This window comes from Myotis myotis, unplaced genomic scaffold, assembly GCF_014108235.1.
Source record: "Myotis myotis isolate mMyoMyo1 unplaced genomic scaffold, mMyoMyo1.p scaffold_m19_p_10, whole genome shotgun sequence".
NCBI lineage: Eukaryota > Metazoa > Chordata > Mammalia > Chiroptera > Vespertilionidae > Myotis > Myotis myotis.
This window is the reverse complement of record NW_023416314.1, coordinates 31,660,134-31,685,263: the sequence shown is the minus strand read 5'-3', so window position 1 is coordinate 31,685,263 and position 25,130 is coordinate 31,660,134. Positions and strand designations below refer to the sequence as shown.

General features: G+C 41.7%; 2 protein-coding genes across 9 annotated transcripts in view; one reads left to right on the top strand and one right to left on the bottom strand.

Annotated features, from left to right (window-relative positions):
• LOC118664579 (prolylcarboxypeptidase) overlaps nt 1-20,730 on the bottom strand; it is a 73,580-nt gene extending 52,850 nt beyond the window's left edge. The window contains exons 1-2 of one of the 3 annotated variants that reach the window (XM_036324844.1): nt 20,652-20,730; nt 19,298-19,477 (exon numbers count right to left, since the gene is read on the bottom strand). In XM_036324844.1, the coding sequence (XP_036180737.1) occupies nt 19,298-19,462 (165 nt within the window). In that variant the 5' untranslated portion in view covers nt 19,463-19,477; nt 20,652-20,730. Of the gene's footprint in view, nt 1-19,297; nt 19,478-20,518 lie in introns of all 3 variants that reach the window. The other 2 variants (XM_036324843.1, XM_036324845.1) reach the window with 2 other exon arrangements.
• A 31-nt stretch (nt 20,731-20,761) lies between these two features.
• DDIAS (DNA damage induced apoptosis suppressor) overlaps nt 20,762-25,130 on the top strand; it is a 28,531-nt gene continuing 24,162 nt past the window's right edge. For 3 of the 6 annotated variants that reach the window (XM_036324842.1, XM_036324840.1, XM_036324841.1), the window contains exons 1-2: nt 20,762-20,869; nt 20,981-21,215. Coding sequence is in view for 1 of the 6 variants with exons in the window: in XM_036324839.1 (XP_036180732.1) it covers nt 21,199-21,215 (17 nt within the window). In the remaining 5 variants the exon portion in view is untranslated. Of the gene's footprint in view, nt 20,870-20,980; nt 21,216-23,588; nt 23,944-25,130 lie in introns of all 6 variants that reach the window. The other 3 variants (XM_036324839.1, XM_036324836.1, XM_036324838.1) reach the window with 2 other exon arrangements.

Here is a 25,130-nt window from a genome sequence, read left to right as displayed (position 1 = left end):
GTTGAGTGAGTTGAAGAGGTGAGAAGTATAGTATGACACCAATGAAACTCTTACTTTTCTACCAGGTGTTTTAACCTCAGAAAATGTAAACATATCCTAAAATTATCAACTTAAATCCAACTCAACATTGAAATGGTAGAAGAGTGGTAAACACATAGATGACTATGATTATTGATTCTCCTTAGCAAGGACAAGGCCCTTTCATACTCACCATTTCTCAAGGCCTAATGCATGTGACTGGATACAAGGATAAAAGTCACAGTCTTTGTTCTCAAAGAGACCACAGTCTAGTGGAGACAAGCAAGCAAAGAAACTATTTCCACACAAAGCATGCACATTGTGGATGTGGGTAAGCACAGGGTGTTTGCTATGGCAGCAAAGAGGAGATGTAACCCAATTAACTGCTGGTACAGGAGGCTGCAGTGAAGGCAAACTCGGAGGAGCTAGTAATGCTATACAAGGACCCTGCCCACCTCTTCCAACCTCATCTTCTACCACTTGCCCCTCTCCTACTTCATAATTCAGAAATCCTCTGGACATAATATGCTTGCTCAAGTCCCCAGGCTGGTGCCCTTGAATTTCCCCCTGCCTATAATATCCTCCTCCCATGTCATTACAGAAAACTCCTACTTCACCCTCCATCCAGCCAAGTGTTCACTCAAGCACTGCCCCCTCAGTAAAGCTTTCGAGGACAAGCCCAGGTCCCGAGGGACGTGCTCCTTCTCCAGTGGAAATGCCCAGCTTTGTAGCCTGACAGTTCTAGGTTAAAATTCTGATCATGCTGCTTTCAAGTTAGGTGAATTCCAGCAATTTTTTCACATCTCTGATCCTCAGTTGAGTAACTGTAAATGGCTACTAATATCTTCCTTGATTCAAGGTAGTATGTGTACAAATCCCTGACCACAATAAAGGCTCAAAATTTATTATACCAAATAACCTCTGATGGTTGATCAATAATTTTATCTTGTGGTATTAAAAGCACACGCACAAAAGTGCATTACAACTATACGGATATTTTCACATTTGGCATCTGACCCTAGAGAACCTAAAACACAGTTTGATGATACATTTTACCCAGATACAATACTCTTTCCATTAAGGCAGTAAAAATAATGTAAGGTAGCCTTTATATAAAGGATCTTCTATAAAGGAAATGAGCCACCACAAAGAATGGAACCAAGAAGAGCTTTGTCTCAAAGGCTCATTTCACTTAAAAATTAAATTATTTTTTAAAAAATCAATGAAAAGTAAACATTCTGAGGAAAATTACTCAGGAGTAATAATAATCTGCCCTAATATTATATTGTATGTTACCGGTAATTGAAAAATAAAAAATAATTTAAAAAATAAGTTTGCCAACATTACTTATTACAGAATATTGCCTGACTTGAAAACTATAATCCAGGCAACCTACAATGACAGGTATTTATAACTATTCACAAGTGATAATGTTTTCGTCCCATAGCTTAGTACCCCTTAGAGCTCCTCATTTTTAAAATAGTCCTTTTGCTCATCCCCCAAATAAATGAGTATTAAAGAAGAAATAAATTTTCTCCCTTACGGTATCCTGTTAGTGTATAGAAATACAATTGAAGTCAGAAAACCTCAACTACAAGCACTGCTATTACTATGAGCACATAAACACCAAGAAATAAAACAGTGAATAAAGAGAAAATGGATGTATATTATTCCCACCTGCCCTTATCATAAACAAACAAAAAAACTCTTTGAAATGATTTAACTATCAAGGGAAAATCTATGATTGTTAAGTGATACCCAAGTCCTTTCTTCCCCAAACAGAATCATCTTCCTACATTGCATAGTTTTCACCATGCAATTCTCCCTCCACTGAACTCATGCTATACACTTCTCTTGCAAGACTTTACAACTCACCCCTGTAGTAAAGATTTTTTTAAAATATATTTTATTGATTTTTTACAGAGAGGAATGGAGAGAGATGGAGAGTTAGAAACATCGATGAGAGAGAAACATCAACCAGCTGCCTCCTGTACACCCCTACTGGGGATGTGCCTGTAACCAAGGTACATGCCCTTGACCGGAATCAAACCTGGGACCCTTCAGCCCTCAGGCTGACGCTCTATCCACTGAGCTAAACCGGTTAGGGCTGTAGTAAAGATTTTTGCTTCCAAGCCTTACCTCTCCATTACAGGAGAAACTTTCATCTTTGTAAGGCCCAGATATTCTAGATTAATGTTATATAAATGGAGGTAGTGGGTTATAAACTAAGTTTATGGGTGGGTCATAGTATTTCTCTAACTACAAAGTTTAAAATTATGTCTATCAGGAAATTTAAAAAATCTAAACATCCTGAACCATAATCCCCTGTGGGTGTATTAATTCTGAAACACATATGCTTTCTACTTGAGGATAAGTGCCTGTGAAATCATACTAAGACATAATTACAGTTTGGGCAGCAAGAACCATTTCACAAAGCAGGGCACAGTTAACAGCCAAATGAATGCTACAGACAATAAGTACTAGGGGAGCTCAAAGGATAGCTCATGCTAGGCTGCATCAGTGGGAAAAGTTTCCTGAGGAGGTGGGGTGTAAGCAGGACCCACTGAAGCCTAGATTGGAAAAAAGGAGAGGAAAAACATTGTGCCAGATGGCCTGGATGGAGGCTGAAAGAACAGAGGCAATGGAAGAGGTTATTGTAATAGTTTAGCTTGGAATTATATGGGCCTGTATTAGGTGGTAACCCAGGAATATAAAGGAAGGAATCCTGAAAAGGTCTGGGTGATTAATTGAATTTGGGTGTAGAAGTAAAGGTGAGGAAATCAGATGATTCTAAAGTACCCTATCCTAGGTAACCAGGAGGAGATAGTGTCATTAACAGTTGTTAAGCAATAGTCATCGGTGCCAATCTAATGCCAACAGGAATTTCCAATTTGGGGTGTGGAGAAGGAAACTTTGTTCAGTGCAAACTGCTCAATTTTGATACAGCACAGCTCTGGGGAGGCCCTGAAGCAAGATCCCTCTCTGACAGTTCTGCTCTGCTCTGCTTGCTCTGCTACGTCCTACACCAGTCTGCTCCAGTGAGACATCTTCAGTGTTTCAGCTCCAGCTGAGGAAACACAGTGGAAAGGGAAAGTTGGCTTATATAGAAAGTCCCCACCCCTGGTCCGATTAGTGAGTCCATCCTCATGTAAATGAGAACTCCAAATCCTCCAAGTTTGATTAGTCCAAAAGGCACTGTCCTGATTGGCCAGAATGGAGCTGCTCTGGTCAGTGAAGATGCTGATGGGAATATAGTTGCATAGTTCTGATTAGATTGAGAAAAATCTCAGTCCTATGGGTTAAAATACAATTTCAGGAACTCCTTTTATGGGTTGGCTCAGCTGTCAGGAATACAGTGCAGACAGGCAATTCAGTGAAGGCTTCTGCTTGAGGTTTGTGTGAAAAGCCCCTGATTAGAAACACCTGCTGGGTTTTGCTTTTAAATTTAAACCCAGTCAGTCAGTCACCAGGAGCTCTTCTTAGTAGGTTCCTTCTTTCTCAGGGACCACAGAGTAATGTGAAATCAATGAAGAGTTTTAGAAGGGAGTGTCATATGATAATATTTGTTATTAAAGTTTAACTTGCTTTGAACACTTATCCTCTGGGTTGCATTTAGGTATCTATATTAGGAATCCTAAGCAGTAAAAGCAGCATCCTATTCTTTTTTGTTGTTGTTGTTAATCCTCACTCTAGGATATTTTTCCCATTGATTTTTAGAGAAAGTGAAAAGGCGAGAGGGGAAGAGAGAAGGAAAACTCGATCTGAGAGACACATCAATCTGTTGCCTCCTACATACTGCCCCAACCAGGGCCAGGGATTGAACCTGCAACCCAGGTATGTGCCCTTGACCAAGAATCGAAAACGCAACCTTTTGGTGTGCAGGCTGATGCTCTAACCCAGCCGTGGGCAAACTACGGCCCGCAGGCTGGATCCGGCCCGTTTGAAATGAATAAAACTAAAAAAAAAAACAACAGACCGTACCCTTTTATGTAATGATGTTTACTTTGAATTTATATTAGTTCACACAAACACTCCATCCATGCTTTTGTTCCGGCCCTCCGGTCCAGTTTAAGAACCCATTGTGGCCCTCAAGTCAAAAAGTTTGCCCACCCCTGCGAGTCTAACCACTCCTCAGTGCTCTTTTTTTTTTTAATAAGAGAGCATTTATTTAGAAAATCATAGAAGTACAAGAAGTAATTCATAGAAGAAATGGGCTTAGGAAACAAGTAATTGAGGCAAAGGAAGGGCCCTTGGATCTTAGAAGTGAGGAAGATAAAGATGACACACTAGGGGAATGGAGTGGAGGAGGGGGGAGGAGAAAGGTTCAGGCATGTTCCCAGAAGAGAAAGCAGCCTGGATCTTCCATCCTAAGGGTTTTAAGAGCGGAGATTTTAGGGGAGGTCGCAGGGGAAGATCTTAATAGAATGTTCAGCAGCTTTTCAGGTATGTCCTTTCAGGGTTGGGGTCTTCATTGATTGACTGATTGGCACCAGGATAGGGGTTCATTACTCAGTGCAGCTGGTCCTGAGGTCAGCTGATGCGTCACTCATCTGGTTTTGCTGCTTTTCTGGGCCTGGAGATGGAATACAACTGAAATCTAGATATTATCTCTAGGAAGGAAAGGTCAGGGGTCCAAAACGCATGATCAGTGATAATATTTGTTATACATTTCTTAACAGAAGGGATGTTAAGAAAGCACTAAACAGGCCAGAGACCTTAAAGATCAAAGATATCTTTAAAAAATAAACATTGCAGGAAGACCAAGAGGAAAGAGTAAAAAGACGTACATACTTGGCTAGGGTGTGAAGTGGAGAAACAAGATCACCTGGAAACAGAAACTATAGATAAATGAATGACTATAAATTCATATTAATATTAATTTGACTGCAAAAAGCCCTTCTAGAAACCATAACCCATACTTTGTGGCAAATAACTCCCCTGGCATTTCAGCCAATATTCATTTCACCATGTCACACTCACGTTCTTCAGAGATGGACTAAAGCACTGGGAGCATATAAGTAACAGCAATAAGCGTTTGCACTTAACATTTGCGGTAAGACAGGGCATGCATGATATGCAGTGCCATCCCCTCATCTCAGCTCCACATGTACAGAGCTTGGTGCTGTGGCCTCCCTCCACACATGAAACCCAAGGTTGCTGTCCTTGAGGAGATTACAGAGAAGTGCTTGGTAAATATGAATTCCTTCTCTTTTAAGGTGTGGTCATTTTCTGGGAACATCTGAGACCTTGCTCCCTGGCATATGTTGTCAGTTTGGCTTAAATAAACTCTTAAAATTTTTCAAAATATAAATAAAGTGTGGTCATTTTTTAGAAATTAGACTACATAAAAAGGCAAACAAAAGGTCTGTTTTGCTTTGTTGGGGCTGTACTGGTCATTGTCATTAAAGCCAACTGTTCAAGAGAAAGAAAACATCAAACGCCAAAGTCATCACTACTGCTTTCCAAAGTTATTGTATGAGCTGCTCCCTTAAAGGAAAAGGCCATTAGTGCTCAGGAAGTGGCAGAGGTTTCCGACAGTTTAAACAGACAGTGTCTGCAGTGTGACCCATGGCTCAAACTGCATAAAAATAAAAATTCACTGACAAATAATAACAAGTACTTCCTCACTTTCCTATCTGCTGAATCAGAGCCATTGTTTGGGCTGTAGTTCCTTGTTTAAATCACAAGGATACTGGCCAAACATGCTAGTTATACAGCATCAGGAAAACTGAACAAATGCAAATTGTGTCAAGGCTTAAATACACATATGCACACACACACACTAAAATTTAACCAGTACCAAGGGGGTCTTTCAAAAACTTTGGGGTTTTTTCCTCCTGAAAACGACAAACATTCTGTGATACAGTGAAAAGAGAAGGGGATTTGAAGAGAGATCTGAGTTTGAGTGTCCATTGTGCAATCAATTAGATCTATTTAAACTTGAACAAGTTACTTCATGTCTTTGGCTTGTTTTCTTGTATGTACAATGAAAACAGTAATAACTATCCCAGAGGGGTCTTGTGATGATGAAGTTGGATAATACATGTGTGCAAGTGTCCAGCAAGGGCCTGAAGAGAAAGCTTGATATATTACTAATATATTTTTGAAGCATATTATAAGCATGCACCACAAGTGTGAAATCACTGCCAAACACACATGCAAGCATATACAATAATATTATATTTTAATATTGAAAAAAAAATGGCATAAACTTTAACAATTTGCTCTGAATGTTCACTTAAAAAACCCGACCTTGCAAAGTAAAAAAAAGAAGAAAAAATTGCACCTATCTTGGAGCTGATGACAGGGCAGTGACTTGGTGACAGTGAGGACCTCTCTTACACACCCAATATGATGTGTCCTAGTATGTGATATGCTTTGCTTTTGACTTTCTGTCCAATTACCAATGCTGTGACAGTGCAATGTACTATTAATACAAATTCATCACTGTAGAAATTACGTAGCTCTGAGGAAAGGTACATATGGCAGAAATAAAACATGAGTGCTTTGGATATCCTATTTATAAAGATTTTTAAAACAATCTGTGATAACACTTTGACCACTTCATATGCTGAAGATTATAAATCCACATCTCAGGGACTACTTTTTTTCTCTTACATGGCAGAATAATATCATTACAATCATGGTTCAACAACCAGGTATCTCATCAAAGAAGTTAAAGAGATTAGCTGAAAATTTCAGTCTAATGTCCTTTAAAATGATAATACTTTATTAAACAGAAGAATAGTGCTATTATTCTATACATGGTATTAAAAGATGAGACCAGTATCCAGGCTCTTAAATGAAACAAAATATCTACACACAGTCAATTGGATTTGATTTACTAATCCAAGGAATGGTAGTCTTTCAAAAGCAGAGTGCCAAACAGGTGACCTCTGTCCCTTTGAATTACTGAACAGGAGGTGTGGTATGCAAGCACCTCTGTAAGTGGAATGAAAGATGAATATATGGCAGCATAGATTAGGGACATTTACATGAATTCTTATTTAACTTATTCTAGCCAATTGTTGTACACAGACTGTTATACACAGGGAAAGCTTAAGATGAAGCATGTGCTAATGGAATTAAGGTAAACTACCCTGAGGAAGCTTATGAGGACAAAGTTATAAAGTAGTAAAATCACTCCTGCCTCACCAATTTAGTCTCCTCCTTTATTCCCTTTGAGAGTGCCTTTTTGATCATCAATGGCGATCTCTTAACAACTTTTGCTCTACAATGTACAGAACCACCCCAAAATATCTCAGTCTGTTTTATCTGAGGTTTCATAGTCCCTTTTGACTGCTAACATAGTTGCCATTCATTAAAAGCTCTTCTTTCCATAACACAAAGCTAAAATGAAAACAAAATTCTGTGTTTTTTAAACCTCCTTTTTTTTCTCTCTCCAAAATTACCCAACCTGGTGTTAGAAAGACAATTGAGAATCCTCAACTTTATTATTATCTAATCTGGATTTCCTTAATAAATGTGACTTTCACAACTATCTTAAAATCAGGATGTGAATTACAAAACTTCTGTCTATCCCAAATATATGGCTAGTACAGAGGCAACATGGAGCAAAAGCTCTAATGTCAACAGAGCTCTGTTTAAATCCTGGTGCTATCACCATCACTTATCAGCTATGTGATCATGGATATATGACTTCATCTCTGAGGCCTTTATCCCTCTATAAAACAACTAGAGGACCGATGCACGAAATTCATGCAAGGGGCTCGGCCCTCACAACCCCGGCTGGTCCTTGCAGCCCCTCACAGCCTCGGCCAGCCCTTGCCGGCCCTCACAGAACCGGCTTCGTCTGGAAGGTCATCCGGACGGTCGTTCTACTGTTCGGTCTAATTAGCATATTAGCTCTTTATTATATAGGATGTAGTACCTCCCTGAAGAAAAAATATATTAAGAGCACTTATGCAGTACCTGCCACAAGGTGAATGCATCTACTCTGCTCAACATGTGCAGCATGCTCTGCCCCACTAACCCATATGGGTACTTCAACACCAAGTTATGTTCTTAAAGTCAATGAATGCTTCAGAGAAGAATAGCCATACCACAAGTGTGCAAATGGAAAAAGTGACAATACTGACCTCAGTGTTGAGGGCTTTAGCCTCCTTCCTCATCTCTGGCCTGCTGTCTCAGTCTTACTGATCTCCCTTCAGTTCCTCCAACATGACCTACCCTTTACTAACTCATGATCTTCTATATGATATACCCTCTACCTGGACAGAAATTTCATTTATCTCCCTTCTTCTAGCTAACTCCTGCTCAGCTTTCTGGTTTCTGCTTTAACACCACTGCTGCCTAGCATATTCCCTAATACCCAAAACTGAGGACCCCACTGTAGATCCCACCACAAACTACTTCCTTAAAGCACATCATTCTTATAACTACTTTTCCCCATCCTCTTTCCCACTAAACTGTAACTTTTCATGAAATCTGTCTTTGTTTTAACACAGCTATAAACACAATGTACAGCACATAGGAAGAGTTTGATAAATATTTATTAAATAAATATGTAACTATGCTGCTTTACTATATAAATGTATATCACATCTGCTGTAATAGAGTGATACTTCATTTTATTATATAACAAAATTACAGAACAGGTCAGAGAAAGCTCCTAAAGAAATCTGACAAACAAATCTGCCTTTTACTAACCCATATGGATAGTTCTCACAATATGAGAAGCAAGAAAAAGACTTCTCCAGTTGCAGGACCACAGGGCAACTTGGAATTGACGTGTAAATAGACAGTAAGGATTTACAAATATATGTAGTGAATTGGCCTCTGTTTGCGAATGAAAAACCAAAATCATAAAAACAACTGCCTTTACTTTTTCTCTCTAAAAAATATGGGCCGTACACAATTACCACAGAAGTAGCCTTTAAGGAGACATTTTTCGCAATGTGTTCATTCTTCACCCATCTCTTAACCCTCACTCATACACAAAACAAAACAAATAAACATAGGAACTGCTGCACTCCCTCCCATGACGCTTTCTCTGTAGATATTTGTGAGAAGAGTCAGCACAGACAAGTAGCCACAGCTTCCAGATCATCAAAATAAGAGAATGAAAACAAGCAGCACTATTTTTATTTACATGACGTTCTGCTTTATTCCCCTAAAGGAATAAGATAGTTGGGAATCAAGTTTTTATATTCTTTCTTTACACATGCACCCTCCTTACCTCAATGTGTAGGGAAGCAGGAAAAGGAAGAGGGGAAGAGATATAGATTCAATAAACATTCATGAAGATGATACTGTTAAGTAAAACAATGTGCAGTATGCTATGGAGGAGTATGGATACTTACAAGACAGGGTTCCTGCTTTAAAAGGGGATTAAAACAAGGATACAAAAGGTTTTAACATAAAGCTAGAGTAAGAACTATGCCAGAAGGGAAGGACAAAGAAAGATCTTATCAATCACACACTTTCTAGGAGATTAAGAAAAGGCCCTAGGCGGGGAGCATTCGAGATCTTGCTCCCCAGAATATGTCATCAGTTTGGCTCAAAAAACTCATTAATAAAAAAAGAAAAAAGAAGTGGCCCCAGGAAGCAGTGTCTGAGATGGGATTAAGAAGGGAAGGGCATGAGAGAGTCATTCCAGGCAAAGGGAACAATGTGGGCTAAAGCACAGAAAAAACAAAGGAAGGGACATGTGTGCAGAATAGATTAGCAAACTAAAAAGGTGGGTTGGGGCTATAGGGTGGAAGGTCTTGAATGCTATAGGACTTTGTTCTCGTTTTTTTTCTTTCAGGGTTTTGTTCTTAATAAAGCAAACAATAAGGAACCATTGCAAGTTCTGAGCAGAAGAATGGTTTGCCTAGAGGAGAGCTGATTTGTGACCCATGGAGACTGCAGTGGAAGGAGAACTACAGGTACCAAGGAGGACCTGTTAAGACTCAGGAAAGCAGTAATAGAGATCACAATAAAGGTGAGGGTGGTCGAAGTGAAAATACTCTGAGGATGGAATCAACCCAACTTGATAATTATAAGAAATATGGCAGAAGTAAGAGCCAAAAATAACTGACATTTCAAGCTTTTTAGGAACTTTATACTTTCAAATCCTTCTCTGGTCCGGTGTCCCTCCCTGAGAGAAACCTTCCTAAGATAAAGCCTTTCCCATCCACTAGATACCATATTTACATGCACATAACACCTTGCTTATTTCCTTCAAGGCAATCATTCAAATCTAAAATTTGCTTATTTAATGTTTGTTTGCTTATTGTCTATTTATTTCCTAATCAGAAAATAAGCTCCACATGAGCAGTCCATCTATTGTCTCCAGTACCATGCCTGGCATATATACAGGCCCTCAGTAAATATTTTTTAACTAGAGGCACAATGCACGAAATTCGTGGAAGATGTTCAGCCCTCACAGCCCCGGCTGCCTTGGCCAGCCCTCGCAGCATCGGCTGGCCCTCGCAGTCCCTTGCAGCCCCGGCTTCATCTGGAATGCCGTCCGGACCATCATTGGGCTGTTCAGTCTAATTAGTATAGTAGCTCTTTATTATATAGGATGATAACAGTGTCACCAGGAGAAACTTGGAGCAAGTCATCATAAGTCTGGTTCTGAGTCAGACCTACAAAACCTCCAAGAAAAAATATCAGGATGCAGACTGAGGTTGTGATTAAAACCCATAAAACTTGGTGCCTTGGTTTCCCCATCTATAAACTGGGGATAGCAGTACCAAGAGTTCATAAGGTCACTGTGAGAATTAATGAGCTAATAGGTGTGAAGAGTTTAGAACACTGCCTACTTCATAATAAGAGCTCAATAAATATTATTATTGTTATGATTAGTCTTAGAGAAATGGGTCAAAACACATGATATAGAGAGAAATCTAGAACTATGGTTTTGGGAATGATCTACAAAGTAGCCCTGAGAGGAACCATGAGCTCCTATCTGTGAAAAGCCGACAGATAGGAGGGGTTGAAGACATATGAAAATACCCACCCTGGTCCTATTTAGGTAACCTTAATTCCTCCCCCTCTCTTTTACACAGGTACTGATACCTCTGGAAACCTTTTTTTTTTTATTTCCTCTCCCCCTCTTCTCTCTTATCCAATAAAACCTCAGGTTGAAATGAAGTAGAAAAAAAACAATGTCCTCTTTTCCTCTCCATCTCCACTCAAATGAGTTCTTCATCCTTGCCCCCAGTTGTGTACGGAAGACAAGGGTGTAAAATAATTAAGAAAAAGATGCAAAGCAGCCATGGCTAGGAAGCAAAAGAGGAACAAGCATAGTCCACATGTTTACCGAGAGTCATGGTGCTAAGTGATGCACAGTCTGGAGTCCAAAGGCTGGCTTCTAAACGCTGCCCATACTGCCTGTGTGAGCCAGGAAGGGTCAAATGCTCCTTTAACAACACTTTTTAAAAAATGGATTATAAAATAATGTAGGTTCGTTATAGATAATTTGAAAAATATAGAAGAGTATAAAGAATAAAATGAAACATCACCCAGTTAATATTTTAGTATATTTTCTTCCACTCTTTCTCTGTGCAGCTATAAACATATTTTTAAACATATTTGACTCTCAAGTGGTAGCTGATTTTTCTCTCTCAAACCTTTCCCACCACTGGGCCTGAAAGTGAGAATAGATTATTCTCCTTGTTCCTAATTCTTCCCACCTTTCCCTAACTCACTGCCTTTAAATATCCTATCCAATAATAGACAAACATGGTAATTGACCATACCTTCACTACACCTCCCATTGACTAATCAGTGATATGCAAATTAACCGCCAACAAAGATGGCGGCTAATTTGCATACTGCAGGCAGGGCAGGCCAGCGTGAGCCGCCATCCGGGCCCCCGTGTGCCACCTAAGCCCCGCCGCCAGCTGGGACCCCCATGTGCGGCCCTGGGCAGCAGGATCCCCGTGTGTGGCCCTGGGCAGTCGGGGCTTGGTGGCAAGATTGGCCTGAGAAAGCCCTATTCTTGCAGGAATATTCCTGCAACGGGCTTCTAGTTATGTAATAAAACTGCACCACCCCACTACCCTTCTTGCTATAATCATCACCCGCCCCCCATTCACTTTCCCTCATTCCTTGAAGATTTTATCTCCTGTTTACTGTCACTCCAACATAAAGCCATTCAAAATTCTTAGTGATTTCAATTTCCTAGCCTCTTGGTTCCTTTTTATCCTCTGCTCCAATGACCTTCTCATGGTTAAATCCTAGATCTTGTCACTCCCAGTAACTGCAATCCCACCATACACTTAATTGCAGACATTCTAGTACTTCCCCATATCTTTTCACTTCACTCCCTCTACTACCATGATTCCTCAAATCCTCCCACCTCATATATTAGTACCAGTAACCCACCTTTTCCCTGTCCCTTATCTCATCCTCATACCCACTTTACTCAGCTTAAATTCCATGGTGCATGAGCCTAATCTTTCCCTTGCATATACCCCTCAGTCCCCATGTCTCTTTCTCATTTTGTTTTAGTCATTTTGTGAAACAAAGGGCAACACTGGTTAAAAAGAATTCCCCACCAACCTCATACCCATACCCAAGAAACTGAATATACCTAGAGAAACGTACAGCCATGTCAAGTGGTCTTACTAACTTTCATGAGACTTCAAGGCAGCCCTGCAATCAAATTCTATTTCCCTAGTCCATTTACATCCTTCTCTGATAGAGGAGTATTTACGCTCTCTCTCCTCCTCACTGTCCTCAGTCCCTACTACTCTCTCCTGTGGGTATGTCTCTCCAGTCATACTAACCTCCTTGAAGTTGCACCTGCCTAGCACACACCAACCTCAGGGTTTTTTTTTACTTGCTCTTCCTCATGCCTTAAATGCTCTTCCCCCAGTGCCTAGAATAGTGCATAGCACACAGTGGACACTTAATAAAAACTGAGTAAATGAGTTTGGAAACACATTGTTCAATCAATTTTCTATTTTGCTTTTTTCATTTACCACCAATTCATGACTATTCAACTCCATCCTTTTTATCAGACTAATATATTCCATTTTATAGATAGACCACAAATCACCTACAATCTAGAAATGAGAAATCAGAACATTTGCAAGTGGGAAATTTTGGATATTTCCTCCTTTGATCTTACTGAACCTCAGTAATTTCATCTCTAAAAATAAGGATAATATCAACCACACAGGAGCATTGTAGAGACTGAATATGTAATATAAGTACCGCGCGCTAACCGATTGCACCACTGGAGCTCCAGAATGTGTAATATAAATACATAGAGACATCAGTTTGTTACAACTACTTAGATGTCAATTGAATGAAATATCCTAGATTAAAATGGAACTCACAATATTGTCCTTAATGACTTGCTCAAAACACTTAATCTCTATTAACCTCAATTATAACATCTATTTTTAAAACATGATTGTGATAATTGAAAACAAATATGTAAAAGGGCTTAGCATAATATCTGGCCCAGATTAAAAAATCAATAAATGTTCATTTATTCACTGCTCATAAATAAGAACTAGGATTTTTCTTAAATTATGAACCATAAGAAGAAAAAATTTTATAAATCCCCCAATAATATATAGATTACCAATGCAGAATTTGACTTTTTGATGAACAATTAATGAATACTTACAAAGCATGCTTGAGATTTTTTTATAAAAATCTGTAACAATTTTGTATCTTCTATTATTAAAAAAAAGACAGGTAAAACAATTATTTTCAATTACTAAATAACAATATTAATAAATGAATTCATTTATTTGTCATGTGCTTCAATAAATAAATACATATATATATATATATATACACACACACACATATGTGTATATACCATATATATATGGTATATCACTGACCTGATATATATATATATATATATATCAGGTCAGTGAATTATGATAATGATAAGAGCAAGAAAACATTGAGTAGACCAGCCTCACTTCAGGAATATTCTTTGAAGAAATCTGTAAGTTGTTGCCATATACTAGTATATGCCTATACATTACAAATTTATCAGTGCTTTCCCATATTTTTCAGACACAAGTTTGAGTATATGCTACAGGAAAGGTCAACAAATACAATATAAGGTTCTCAAGATGTAATCAACCTGCCTTGTTGATTACATCAACAAGGATATGCTAAGACCTCCCTAAGAACTAGCCCAGTATCAGACATGTAAAAGGACTGGCTGAATCCTGTGTAGGTGGATAGGTGGATGAGTAAGTGATTAATTGAGTTGTTCCTTCTTGGCACTCCAAAGTCAATACTTTTTGTCTCCCACCCTGTGATTAGATGCAGTAATATAACCTGTTCTGGCCAATGAATTGTGAAAAGAAGTGACATGTGTCATTTTCACGCTGGAGCATTTATATGCTGGCACAAATTCTTCCAGGTTCTTTTTCTACGGCTACAATGATTATGAGAGCAAATATTGAGAAGTTTCTATCAGTCCCTCAGTCTCCAAAAGAATATAATAAGCAGAACCCACTGCTCATCCCAATGAAAAGACAGTATGAATCACATTTTTGTTGGGGTAAGTCACGAAAATTTTGGAGTTTTGTTCAGCATTATAACCTACCCTGTTCTGACTTATGCAATAACCGAGGTAATGGTATTTATTTTAGAACAAGAAATTTGTGGGAGTTTATTTTCAAAAAACCAAAACTGTACAGTTTAGCAATTTATCGTGAACATGTAAATTAATCTCTCTATATGATAGCTCTCTCACCTACAAAATCCTATATAATAAAGAGGTAATATGCAAATTGACCCTCACTCCATTACACCATCACAAGATGGCTACGCCCACAGCGGGAGGAGGGCCTCCCGTAACGAGCGATCAACAGGGACCTGAGACTGCGTGGAAACAGGCTGGGGGGCCTGAGCCTGCGCCCCCTGCCCCGGCACTGAGCCAGGAGACCTGAGGCTGTGCCCCCCGCCCAGTGGGGCTTGACGGAGGACCTGAGGCTGCGCCCCCCCACCCAGCAGGGCTTGATGGGGGACCTGAGGCTGTGCCCCCTGCCGGGCGCTGGACCCCCTGCCAGGTGCTGGGCCGGGGGACTTGAGGCTGCACCCCCTGCCTGATGGGGCTTGATGGGGGTGGGGCCAGCCGGGTCTGGGTCTTGCACGATTTCAAGGTGCACACAGGTGGGCAGGGACTTGACTCTCAGTCCCATGGCATGCCCCAGACTCTGACAGGAGGAAGATTTTATATACATTTTACTAATTTTCTTTCATCTCTGATACTTCTATTATAGAAAAAGGGCAAATAGCAATATTAAAATATTTCCTCTAATTCCCTTTTAATGTGCATGAATTTCGTGCACCAGGCCACTAGTAGGACAATAATAGTATCTACCTCATAGAGCAGGTATAGGGATTAAATAAGTTAATGTCTATTAAGTATTTAGCAGAATACGTAGGGCATATAAAGCTTTCAATAAATGGTAGCAGATTGTTATTATTAATACATTAGATATTTATGTACTGCATATTTCATTTTACTCTCCCACCTCTTACTCCTTATTCATTTTAATTTATAGCAAATTTTTTCTATTCAATAAACCTTTATTAAGAACTACTATGTAGAGGGCACTATGCAAAACATTAGGAATGAAGACAAGTAAGATAAGACATATCATCAGTAATTCTTCTTACCTATAATTCTTCTTTCTTCTCCAATTCACTCATAATCAAGCAAACTTTAAAATCATAAACATAAGCAGCAGAGTGGCGCAGCAGAAGCGTGCTGGGCCCATAAAATCAGAAACATAAATACAATGTTCTGTGTTATAGTGTCAGTGGCAGAGTTAATTTTAAAAAAAACAACCAAACACTTAACATGATATGAGTCTAGATTTTATTCAATATTGAGATGGAAAAATTTGTTTAGGTCTTATTTACCAAAGGCAATCAATACTAGGGCAAAAAAATAGACTTGTGCCCTCATCCCTACTACTCCTAATACAGTGCCCTATAGACAAGAGGCCCACAATGAACAGAATTACAGGTATCAGAGATCAGCAAATCCAATCCTCTTTCCTTATATGTTAGTACAGCGAGATCTAGAGTTAAGCAACTTGCCCAAAGTCATAACCTGAGCTGATACCAGAACCCAAACTTTGAAAATGCTTTAAGTGCCTAAAGCATAAAGTCCTATAATATGCTGAGAGAGAGATATAAACATAACAATGCAAAAACTAAAATTAATTTTTACTGAAAGTGCATTTTAGCATTAACTGGTAAAATATTCAAAACTCAGACATCAAAAAGATAGTGTAATTAAGAAGAGAAGGTACCTGCAAAAACCTAAAAGAATACATTATCATATATTCTACTCTATAATCCAAATTCAAAATAACATAGAAAAAAAGTTTCATATGCCTTTCTTTATGTATCAATCTTGTGAGTAAGAAAATTATTTTAAGCAAGGAAACATGTCAATTTCTATACCTTATTTACAAGTGTACTAAATTATATCCCACTGGTATGTACTATATTTTAACAGAAAAGAGTTTACACAGATTTTCATATTTTTCAGAGTAACTATTTTAGATCATGAAAAGGGATGACTTAAATATTTTATTCTGAGTGGAGAGGAAGTAAGTTAAAGCCATGTACATTACGAAACTACAAGATAGACCCTGGCTGGGTACCTCAGTTGGTTAGAGCATTGTCCCGATATGCCAAGGTTGTGGGTTTGATCCTGGTCAGGGCACATACAAGAATCAACCAATGAATGCATAAATAAGTGGCACAACAAAACTTTCTCTCTCTCTCTGTCTCTCTCAAGAAACAAACAAAAAACTTATGAGATAAAATAATATTTACCATTCATTGAGTGTTTATTAAATGACATAAACTGTGCTAAATAAGTACCTTACACGTACCAACTCATTTCACAACAAATGGGTACAATGGGTAATATAATTATCTGCATTTTGCTGATTATAAAAATGGAAGCTTGGAGTAATTTGTCTAAAGTTACTCGGGTAGTGATAACAGAATTCATTCTCAAACCGATATGGTATTCAAATTCTATCAAATACTGACCTTCAGTAATTTAGATCAAGGTCAATTCATCATTTCTAAGGGGTGGGCTACATGATCTCTATGACCCCTTCTGACAATGATTCTGTGAGCAAAAACAGAAATCAGTTCAGAATTCACATAATATCTGTGCCACTATACTCTAGGTCTAAGGAGAAGGCCATCAATAGATAAACCAATAATAAGACAAGAAGCAGGGAGGGGGGAATAAGAAGACAAGAGCAATAGGCTCTTCCAAGGGGCCTGACATAGACACATTTTACTAGCCATCTGGGCCACTGTGACAAGAGTAGGAAAGGGGAACTGCAATAGAAATTGAAAGGAGAACTGTATCAAGCCCACTGATACTGCCTCACAGCAGACAAGGAGGAAGCTGTGGAGAGGCCTACAAGAGTCAGTGGCCATGAGCTCAATGCTGGGCTAAGTTGAGCGTTCTAACATAAATACTGGTCAGTAGTTAAATAGGAACAATTGAGCATAGATGACTAACCACTAGGTTTCTAGAATAAGCATTTCCACAACTGGCACGCATTTGGATCAATCTGAAATGTGTAATACTATGCTTTCATGTGTTAAGTCTCACAACAACCTTGGTAGATGTGATGGTTAATTTTACATGTCAACTTGGCTGGGCCAGTGTCAAACATTATTCTGGATGTTTCTATGAAGGTGTTTTTTTGTTTGGAATTAACATTTCAATCAGTGAAGCAGATTTTTGAGTAAAGCATATCTACCCTTCATGATACAAGCGGGACTCATCCAATCATGTAAAAGCCTAAATATCACAAAAACTAACCTGTCCTGAGCAAGAAGGAAGTCTCCAGGCATACTTCCTTTGGACTCAAACTGCAACTCTTCCTTGGCTCTCCCTGCAAATTTTGGACTTACCAAACCTCCATAATCATATGAGCCAACTGCTTAAAATAATCAATCTCTCTTTGTGGAGACACACAAACACACACACACACACACACACACACACACTATTAGTTCTGTTTCTCTAGAGAACCCTGATTAATACAGTAGATATTGCTCTTTATGTCACCACTCATGAAAATGACAGCTTGAAAGAACCCATTCTCTCTTTTTTTAAAAAAATATATTTTTATTGATTTCAGAGAAGAAGGGTGAGGGAGAGAGAGAAACATCAATGATGAAAGAATCACTGATCAGCTGCCCCTGCACGACCCCTACTTGGGATCCAGCCACAAGCCGGGGACATGCCCTGACCAGGAATCCAATAGTGACCTCCTAGTTCACAGGTCAAAGCTCAACCACTGAGCCATGCCCACAAGGTGGACCGATTCTCTTTCCCCACAATATCACACAGTAAGATACCCTCAGGACTCACAGTCCAGTCTGAGGGGCAAGCTAGGAGGTAGAAGGTAGTGAGAAGCAGGAAAGCCTTGCAACCACAAGCCACACATCCCAAGGAGTCTTTTACAAAACATATATCCTGGAGCCTTGATGTGCCCAAGTGATGAACTATTCTTTGTCTGGTCTCCTGATTCAGTTATTTTGAATAAAATAAATGAAAGAGCCCTCCTAGATCAACATTTGAAGACTTTGAAAGAAGAGGCTGGAGCTACATATATGTTCATTCCTACAGAGAATGGGGAAGATTAAAAACTCTTAATAAAAGGGCTACAAAATCAACTTTGAGCTGAGCATAGGATGACAAGCTGGTGTTTTAGGTTAAATATTAGATACTAGAGGCCCGATGCATGAAACTGGTGCAAGGGGCTCAGCCCTCGCAGTCCCGGCTTGGACTGGAAGGTCGTCCGGACAGTGGTCCGGAAAAATGTCGGGAGGGTGGTTCTGCTGTTCTAATTAGCATATTAGCTCTTGATTATATAGGATCACCGAATAAGATATTGGAAGTTTATATTTAAGGGCAGCTTTGTGATAAAGGATGACTGCTACGGCGGAGTAGGGAGCAGAGTTGGCATTAAATAAGTTGGATTTGGCGGGAGGTCAAGGGAATTTGAATTAGAGCATCCTCAGAGAGCAGGACTCGAAGTGACTGTCCAGGTCAATTACAGAAGCGTATGGAGCCAGGACTGAGAGTAAATTCTTGGTACCGGGAGGAGAGATTTTTTAAACAGAACTGGGTTTGGGGCCACCCTCTAGAAAACGTGATCCAGAGATGGGACAAGTCACAGGCATTAGGGGCCTGAAATGCCGGGCAGGCTCCGGTGCCTGGGGTCCTGTCGGTGGGTCGGGAGACCGCCAAGCCCCAGTCTTTTCCTAGCCCCTTACCCAGCCTTACCTTCTGCTCAATGTAGTGAATCGAGTACTTCATGACTACAGAGGGGCGGGATGTAAAGCTGGTGGACAAGTGCAGGTTGCTGAGGGCCTTTAGTGCTGGCGGCACGGGGATGGCGAGCCCGGGCATCAGGAAAGCCAGGAGTAGAAGCAGGACGAGGCGCCCCATGGCTCAGGCTGGCGGCTGCAGTGCGGGTGGGAGGTAGACCGGCAGATGCGCCCAGCCCGGGACTCCGCCCACCACCCATTGGCTCCTCCCCCGAGAAACCCACAGTCGCCCGGCCCCTCCGCAGCCCGGCCCAATCCCCGATCACCCGGGTCACCCCCGCCCCGCCCCAAGGGCGCCACCACATTTCATTTTCCCCTCTTGTGCCATCTCCACTTTAGAGTCCACCCTCCTTTCGGTGACTCCAAATCTGTTCTCATCATCCCGGCCCCCGGACCGACCGAGGACTCCTATCCTCACCGACATCGCCCCCTTTCCTCCTGCTCACCCTACATTCTCGCCTTTATCGTCACCTCCCATCCCTACCCTGTCCGTCTTACTTCCACTGCCACACCGTTTGCCCTCCATAAATCCAATACAGTGGGGCCTTGACTTACGAGTTTAATTCGTTCCGAGACCGAGCTCGTTAAGGAGCTCGTTAACTCAAATTACTCTGTCAACTCAAAGCAAAAATTCCGCCGAGAGACAGCTGGTATCTCAAAAAACTCGTTAGTCGGGACACTCGTAAGTCAAGGCCCCACTGTACACTGGTAATAAGAACAGCTCCCGTGGCAACTTATGGATCGTCCACCACATGTCACTATGTCGCTGGGCATAACGCAGCGCACACATCATCTCCTCTCGCTCGCCTTTCACGGGAATCTTTCCGTGTGACTGCTGTTCCCATTATAGAAACCGGTCGGGACAGGTGCGGGGCTGCACTGGGTCACTCAGAAGTGGAGCGCCCGGCCCCCCGGCTCCACCCCAGTAAGTCCAACCCCCTCCTGCGGGGCCCTATCCGTGGAACAGCCCGACCCTCCGGGCAGCCCACACCACCCGTCCCTTCAGAGAGGTCGCGGGAGGCCCCCACGGCCCCCGAATCCCGCTCGGCCCGGTCCCTTCTCCCGCCTCCCGCTGTCCCCATCCTCGGGCCGCGCCATCCCCTCGGGCAGAGCCCCCGCCGGACTTCGCGGCCCCACCCACCGCTTCTTCACCCAGCGGTCACCCTGCGTCAGTCACCTCGCCGAAGCCCCGTCCGAGGGGCGGCTCCACCCCTCCCCGCGGCGCCCCTGGCCCCGCGGGCTCCGCGCCGCCCCACGACCCCTAACAGGCAGTACCACTGCTCCGCCAGCCCGGGAAAACCTCGTCACACCTGCCCCTACTCCCACTTTGACGAAAAGGTCGGTCCCAAACGTTCACAGCATATCCTGGTTAATCTCCACCCTCGGCGGCGCCGTCTGCTGATTGGCTCTCAGGAGCCACGGCCGGAGCGTCACTTCCGGCGGAAGGAGGCGCGGGAGGTTCGATTGGAGTCGGCTCTGCCTGCCGCCGGGAGTGTTGCCCGGGCAGGGTCCGCGTCCTCGGCCTGCGGTGAGTGGCTGCGGGGAGAGGGTCTCGGGGAGGGCGAGGCCCCGAAACTCCTAACGAACCCCTTAACCTCACTATGAGTGAGACTCAGAGCATTCCTTGTTGTTTTCCCAGGAGTCCGCCTCTTCTTGAGAAGGGCGGTCATTTTCATTTTAGACCGTGCTCTTGCCGTCGCTGGGCCGGCGTTTATTGAGCATTTACCTAGTGTGCTAGCGAGCTAGACACGGCTGAGCATCTGGAACTGGACATACAGGAAGGACAATGGACACGCGGCTTTGGAGGTGCTCAGCGATACATACGTGCTGCCAAGGGGTCTTGTCCAAACTGCTCTGATGGCCCAGAGGGAAAAGTGAGTAATGAGCGGTGGGCTCAAACCAGAAACATGCGAGTTTTCTAGCTTCCTTCCTATCGCTCACATCTAGCCAGTCGCTATGACAGGAGCCTCCCAGCTGGTTCTCCTTTCAATCTTGTTTCCTTCCAAGCCAGGCGGGTAACGCCCAGATCCGGCCCGGGCCCGCCCCCTTTAAAACCTTCCCGTCGCTCGGATCTTCCCTCGGATGTAAATCTAAGCTCCTTAACATGGCTTACGGGGCCCTTCTCGTCGGGCCTCTGCCCACCCCTCCAGCTTTGTTTTTCAGCACTCTAGCCCTAGGTTCCAGCCATACAGAATGGCTTTTTGCGTTCTTCAGATGCACCATCTCCCTCACCTCCAGTTAGTTATTCATTCTGCGGATAATTTTTAAGTGATTCTCTCCTCTGCCAAGAACTGCGAGGTGCTGGGATTCCAGTGGTTAACAAGATAGATTCCTGCCCTAATGGAACTTAACCCTTCTATAGATGGACTTTAGAGGAATATCAAGGGAACCAATCTGAATCAGGTTGGTCTGGGAAGGCCTCTGAGAAGTTGACACTTAACATTGAGGCCAATGAGATGAGAATAATCTAGACATTGAAAAGGAAAGGAAGAACATTCCAGAGTGAATAGATGGTACAGTGGCCCTGAGGCCAAAAAGAGCCTGGCATCTTCATGTTCAAGAACCTAAGAAACGACCAATGTTGCTGGAATATATATTCAGAAAGAACAGTTGTATGAGATGAGTCCGGAGAGATTGGCAAAGATCAGGCCACTTAGTACGTTAATGTAGCAACATAAGCAGGAGATAATGGTGGTTTGCATTAAGGGGGTGGCAGCTTAAGGTGGGGTTGGGCAGGGGGGAGGGAGAAGTGAATGATGGTTTTTAGATAAGGAAATAGACTCAAGCATTTACCTGCGGGTGTATTGTGGGACTTGAGGCAAACAGGAATGAAAGATGACTCCTAGGTTAACACCTGAGTTACTGATGGAGAGTAGTGCCGTTTACTGAAATGGAGAAAACTGCAAGTAAAGAGGTTTGAGAGGAAACCAAGAATTCAGGTATTTTGCCTATTAAAACTTGAGATGTTTGTGAGACATCCAAATACTGTTGGCTCTCAGATAAGCAGTACAGATATGGAAGTCTGGAGCTTGCAAATATTGTGTGCACCTTTGTGTCACTTCATTGGCAATTATACATTGCCTTAGCCAATGGATTATAAATTCCTTGAACACAAGCCTGTTTTTTCTGTCTGTACCCCTGTTCCCTTCCCTATCCCTAGAATAGTACTTTACCTGTTGTGGACGAAAAGGGGCCACATGCTAACCTGACTGCGTGGAAGCCTTGCAAACTCAGAGACCTAAAGTAACTACAAAGGATGGTCTGAAATTAAACCTTTTAAAATTAAAAAGCAGTTTATGGTGGGTACTCATAGCCTAGGCTGGTATCTTCCCTGACAAAGGTCAGTCTTTATCTTAACTGAGACTACTATCTTTTTGCATCTACAGTAACATATAGTTGGAATGTCAAAGTAATTTTCCTTTTTCCGGACCCCTCAAAGCACAGACACCACTCTGGGGAGACCACAGATCCCCTCGTTATTATTGAGTTAATTGTTGACTGTTCACTATCCTGCACTCACCTAAGTAAAAGGAGTATGCGTCTTATTTTACTTTTTATCCAATTCCAGAGGTTTCCCCGCTTTGCTTTCTCCCGCCTCTCTAATCTATCACCAGTGGATTTCATGTAACCCACTTACATCTGCTCTTTTGATGGTAATGTATAAAACATGATCCAAAACTGCCATTCTCTGGAGCATTACCTCAATCCATTGAGATTCTGCTTCCCAACAATTGTCAACACTTTGGCTCAAATAAACTCAGAAAAATTCTTCACAGGTTTGAATGCTTATGTTAACACTATCATAATTGCAGTGGACAAACTGTGTGTAGTACTCACTAAGATTTTCCTGAATAATGTTTCAAAATATTATTCACCAATATGTCTCTCTAGGCAAGAGGTTTTGTCTCTTTGTTTTTTGTTTATTTAATTTTCCATCTCCTGCCTGCCTCTCTCTTCCCTTTCTAGAGTTTTCATATGAGGTTAGTAAATCATTTCTCAGGGACATCTTATGACTGCATTTAGGAAAATTAGACCAAGTATGTGCCCTTGAGGAAACCATTAGATAAATCTTAATTCCTATTTGTATTCCATGGTTAAGTGTTTATTCCATAAAACACTCTTATGTGATTTCTCCCTTCTGATCATTTTTTAAAATAGTTGTAAATATTATTTGTAAAGTTATCAGATCCCCTACTGTCTCAGGTATGAGCCCAGTCCACCACCCTAACCCTAACCCTAACCCATAGGACCCAGAGCTGATGTAACTGGACCCCCTGCTATCTCAGGGAAAGACCCTTCCCCTCACTCACAAGAACCAGAGGTGATGTGACATGACCCCCAAGTCTCAGGAACAGACCTTTCCTCACACTCATGGGATACAGAGCTCATGTGACAGGACACACAACTTTTACAGGGTGAGACCCCTCCCAACACTCACAGGACCAAGAGCTACAGTGACTGGACTCTACTCTCATGTATGACCCTCTCCACACTTACAGAACTCAGGGCTAATGTCACAAGATCCCCTATCTTTTCAGGTTGGGCTCCTCCTCACACTCACAGGATCCAGAGATGATGTCAGAGGACTCCATACTCTCTCAGGTGGCTCCACGTTCCACACTAAATAGACCCAGGGTTGATGTGTAAGGATCCCCAACTCTTGCATGAGGGAACTCACCCCACACTCACAGGACTCAGAGTTGACATGACAGGACTTCCTACTCTCAGGTGGGACCCCTCCCAACACTCAGAATCCAGAGCTGATGTGGCAGGACCCTCCCTGCTCTCAGAGTGGAAGAGCTCCATACACTCAGGTGCACACTGCCAGGAAGTGCTCTTCTCTGCTGTCATCTAGTGTACTTCTTGGGACTAGATGCTTATTCACTAAGCATCTGCTCTTATCATTTTGCAAGGACCCTATGAATTCCTCAAGGCACCTTATTTCATCCCTACCTCAGAATGTCTCATATGCCCATAATAGTAGGTCCCAAAGCGTATGTGGCAGGACCAATTACTCTCTCAGGTGAGACTCTTTCCCATAGTAACAGGATCCAAAGCTCATGTGACAGGATCCACTATTCTCTCAGGTGGGACTTTTACCAAACTAACAAGACCAAGAGCTGGTTTGACAGGAACCACTATTGTCTCAGACAGGGGCCTCTGTCCACAGTCACAGGACCCAGAACTGAGCTCATGTTACTGGACTTTAAATAATTTTCCCAACATGAATATGACCCAGAGCTGATGTGAGTGGACCCTCTACTCTCAGAGTGGGTCCCCTTTCAAAACCGATGCATACTGCCAGCTAGTGTGATTTTAGGAATAACATCTGAGTTGAGGCCGCCAGTAAATATTCTTCTTTGCTGCCATCTAGTGTACATCTTGGGAATAGCACCTTTTACTAAGCCTCTGCTTTTACAATTTTGCAAGGACACTTTGAAGGTACCTTACATCATCCCCAGCTCAGAATGTCTTATATACCCAAGTTTCCTTTCTATCTCTGATCCTCTTATGCATTTGGAGTCTCTGACTCATGTATGTGAGGTTTTCATACATATATATGTCTTAAATTTGATTATTTTCTGTTGCTAATTTGTCTCATATATATTTGATTAGATCAGGAAATAGAACCTTGAGGTTAGAGGGAACTTTGTTCTTTTCCCACATAAGCAAATAATCAGACATTTAATAGTAAGTAAATTTTGGGAGTACATCAACATCACTGTTTCCTGAAATAAGGTTTAACAATTTAACTAAACTAACTTATTCTCAGGACTGAGTGATTATAT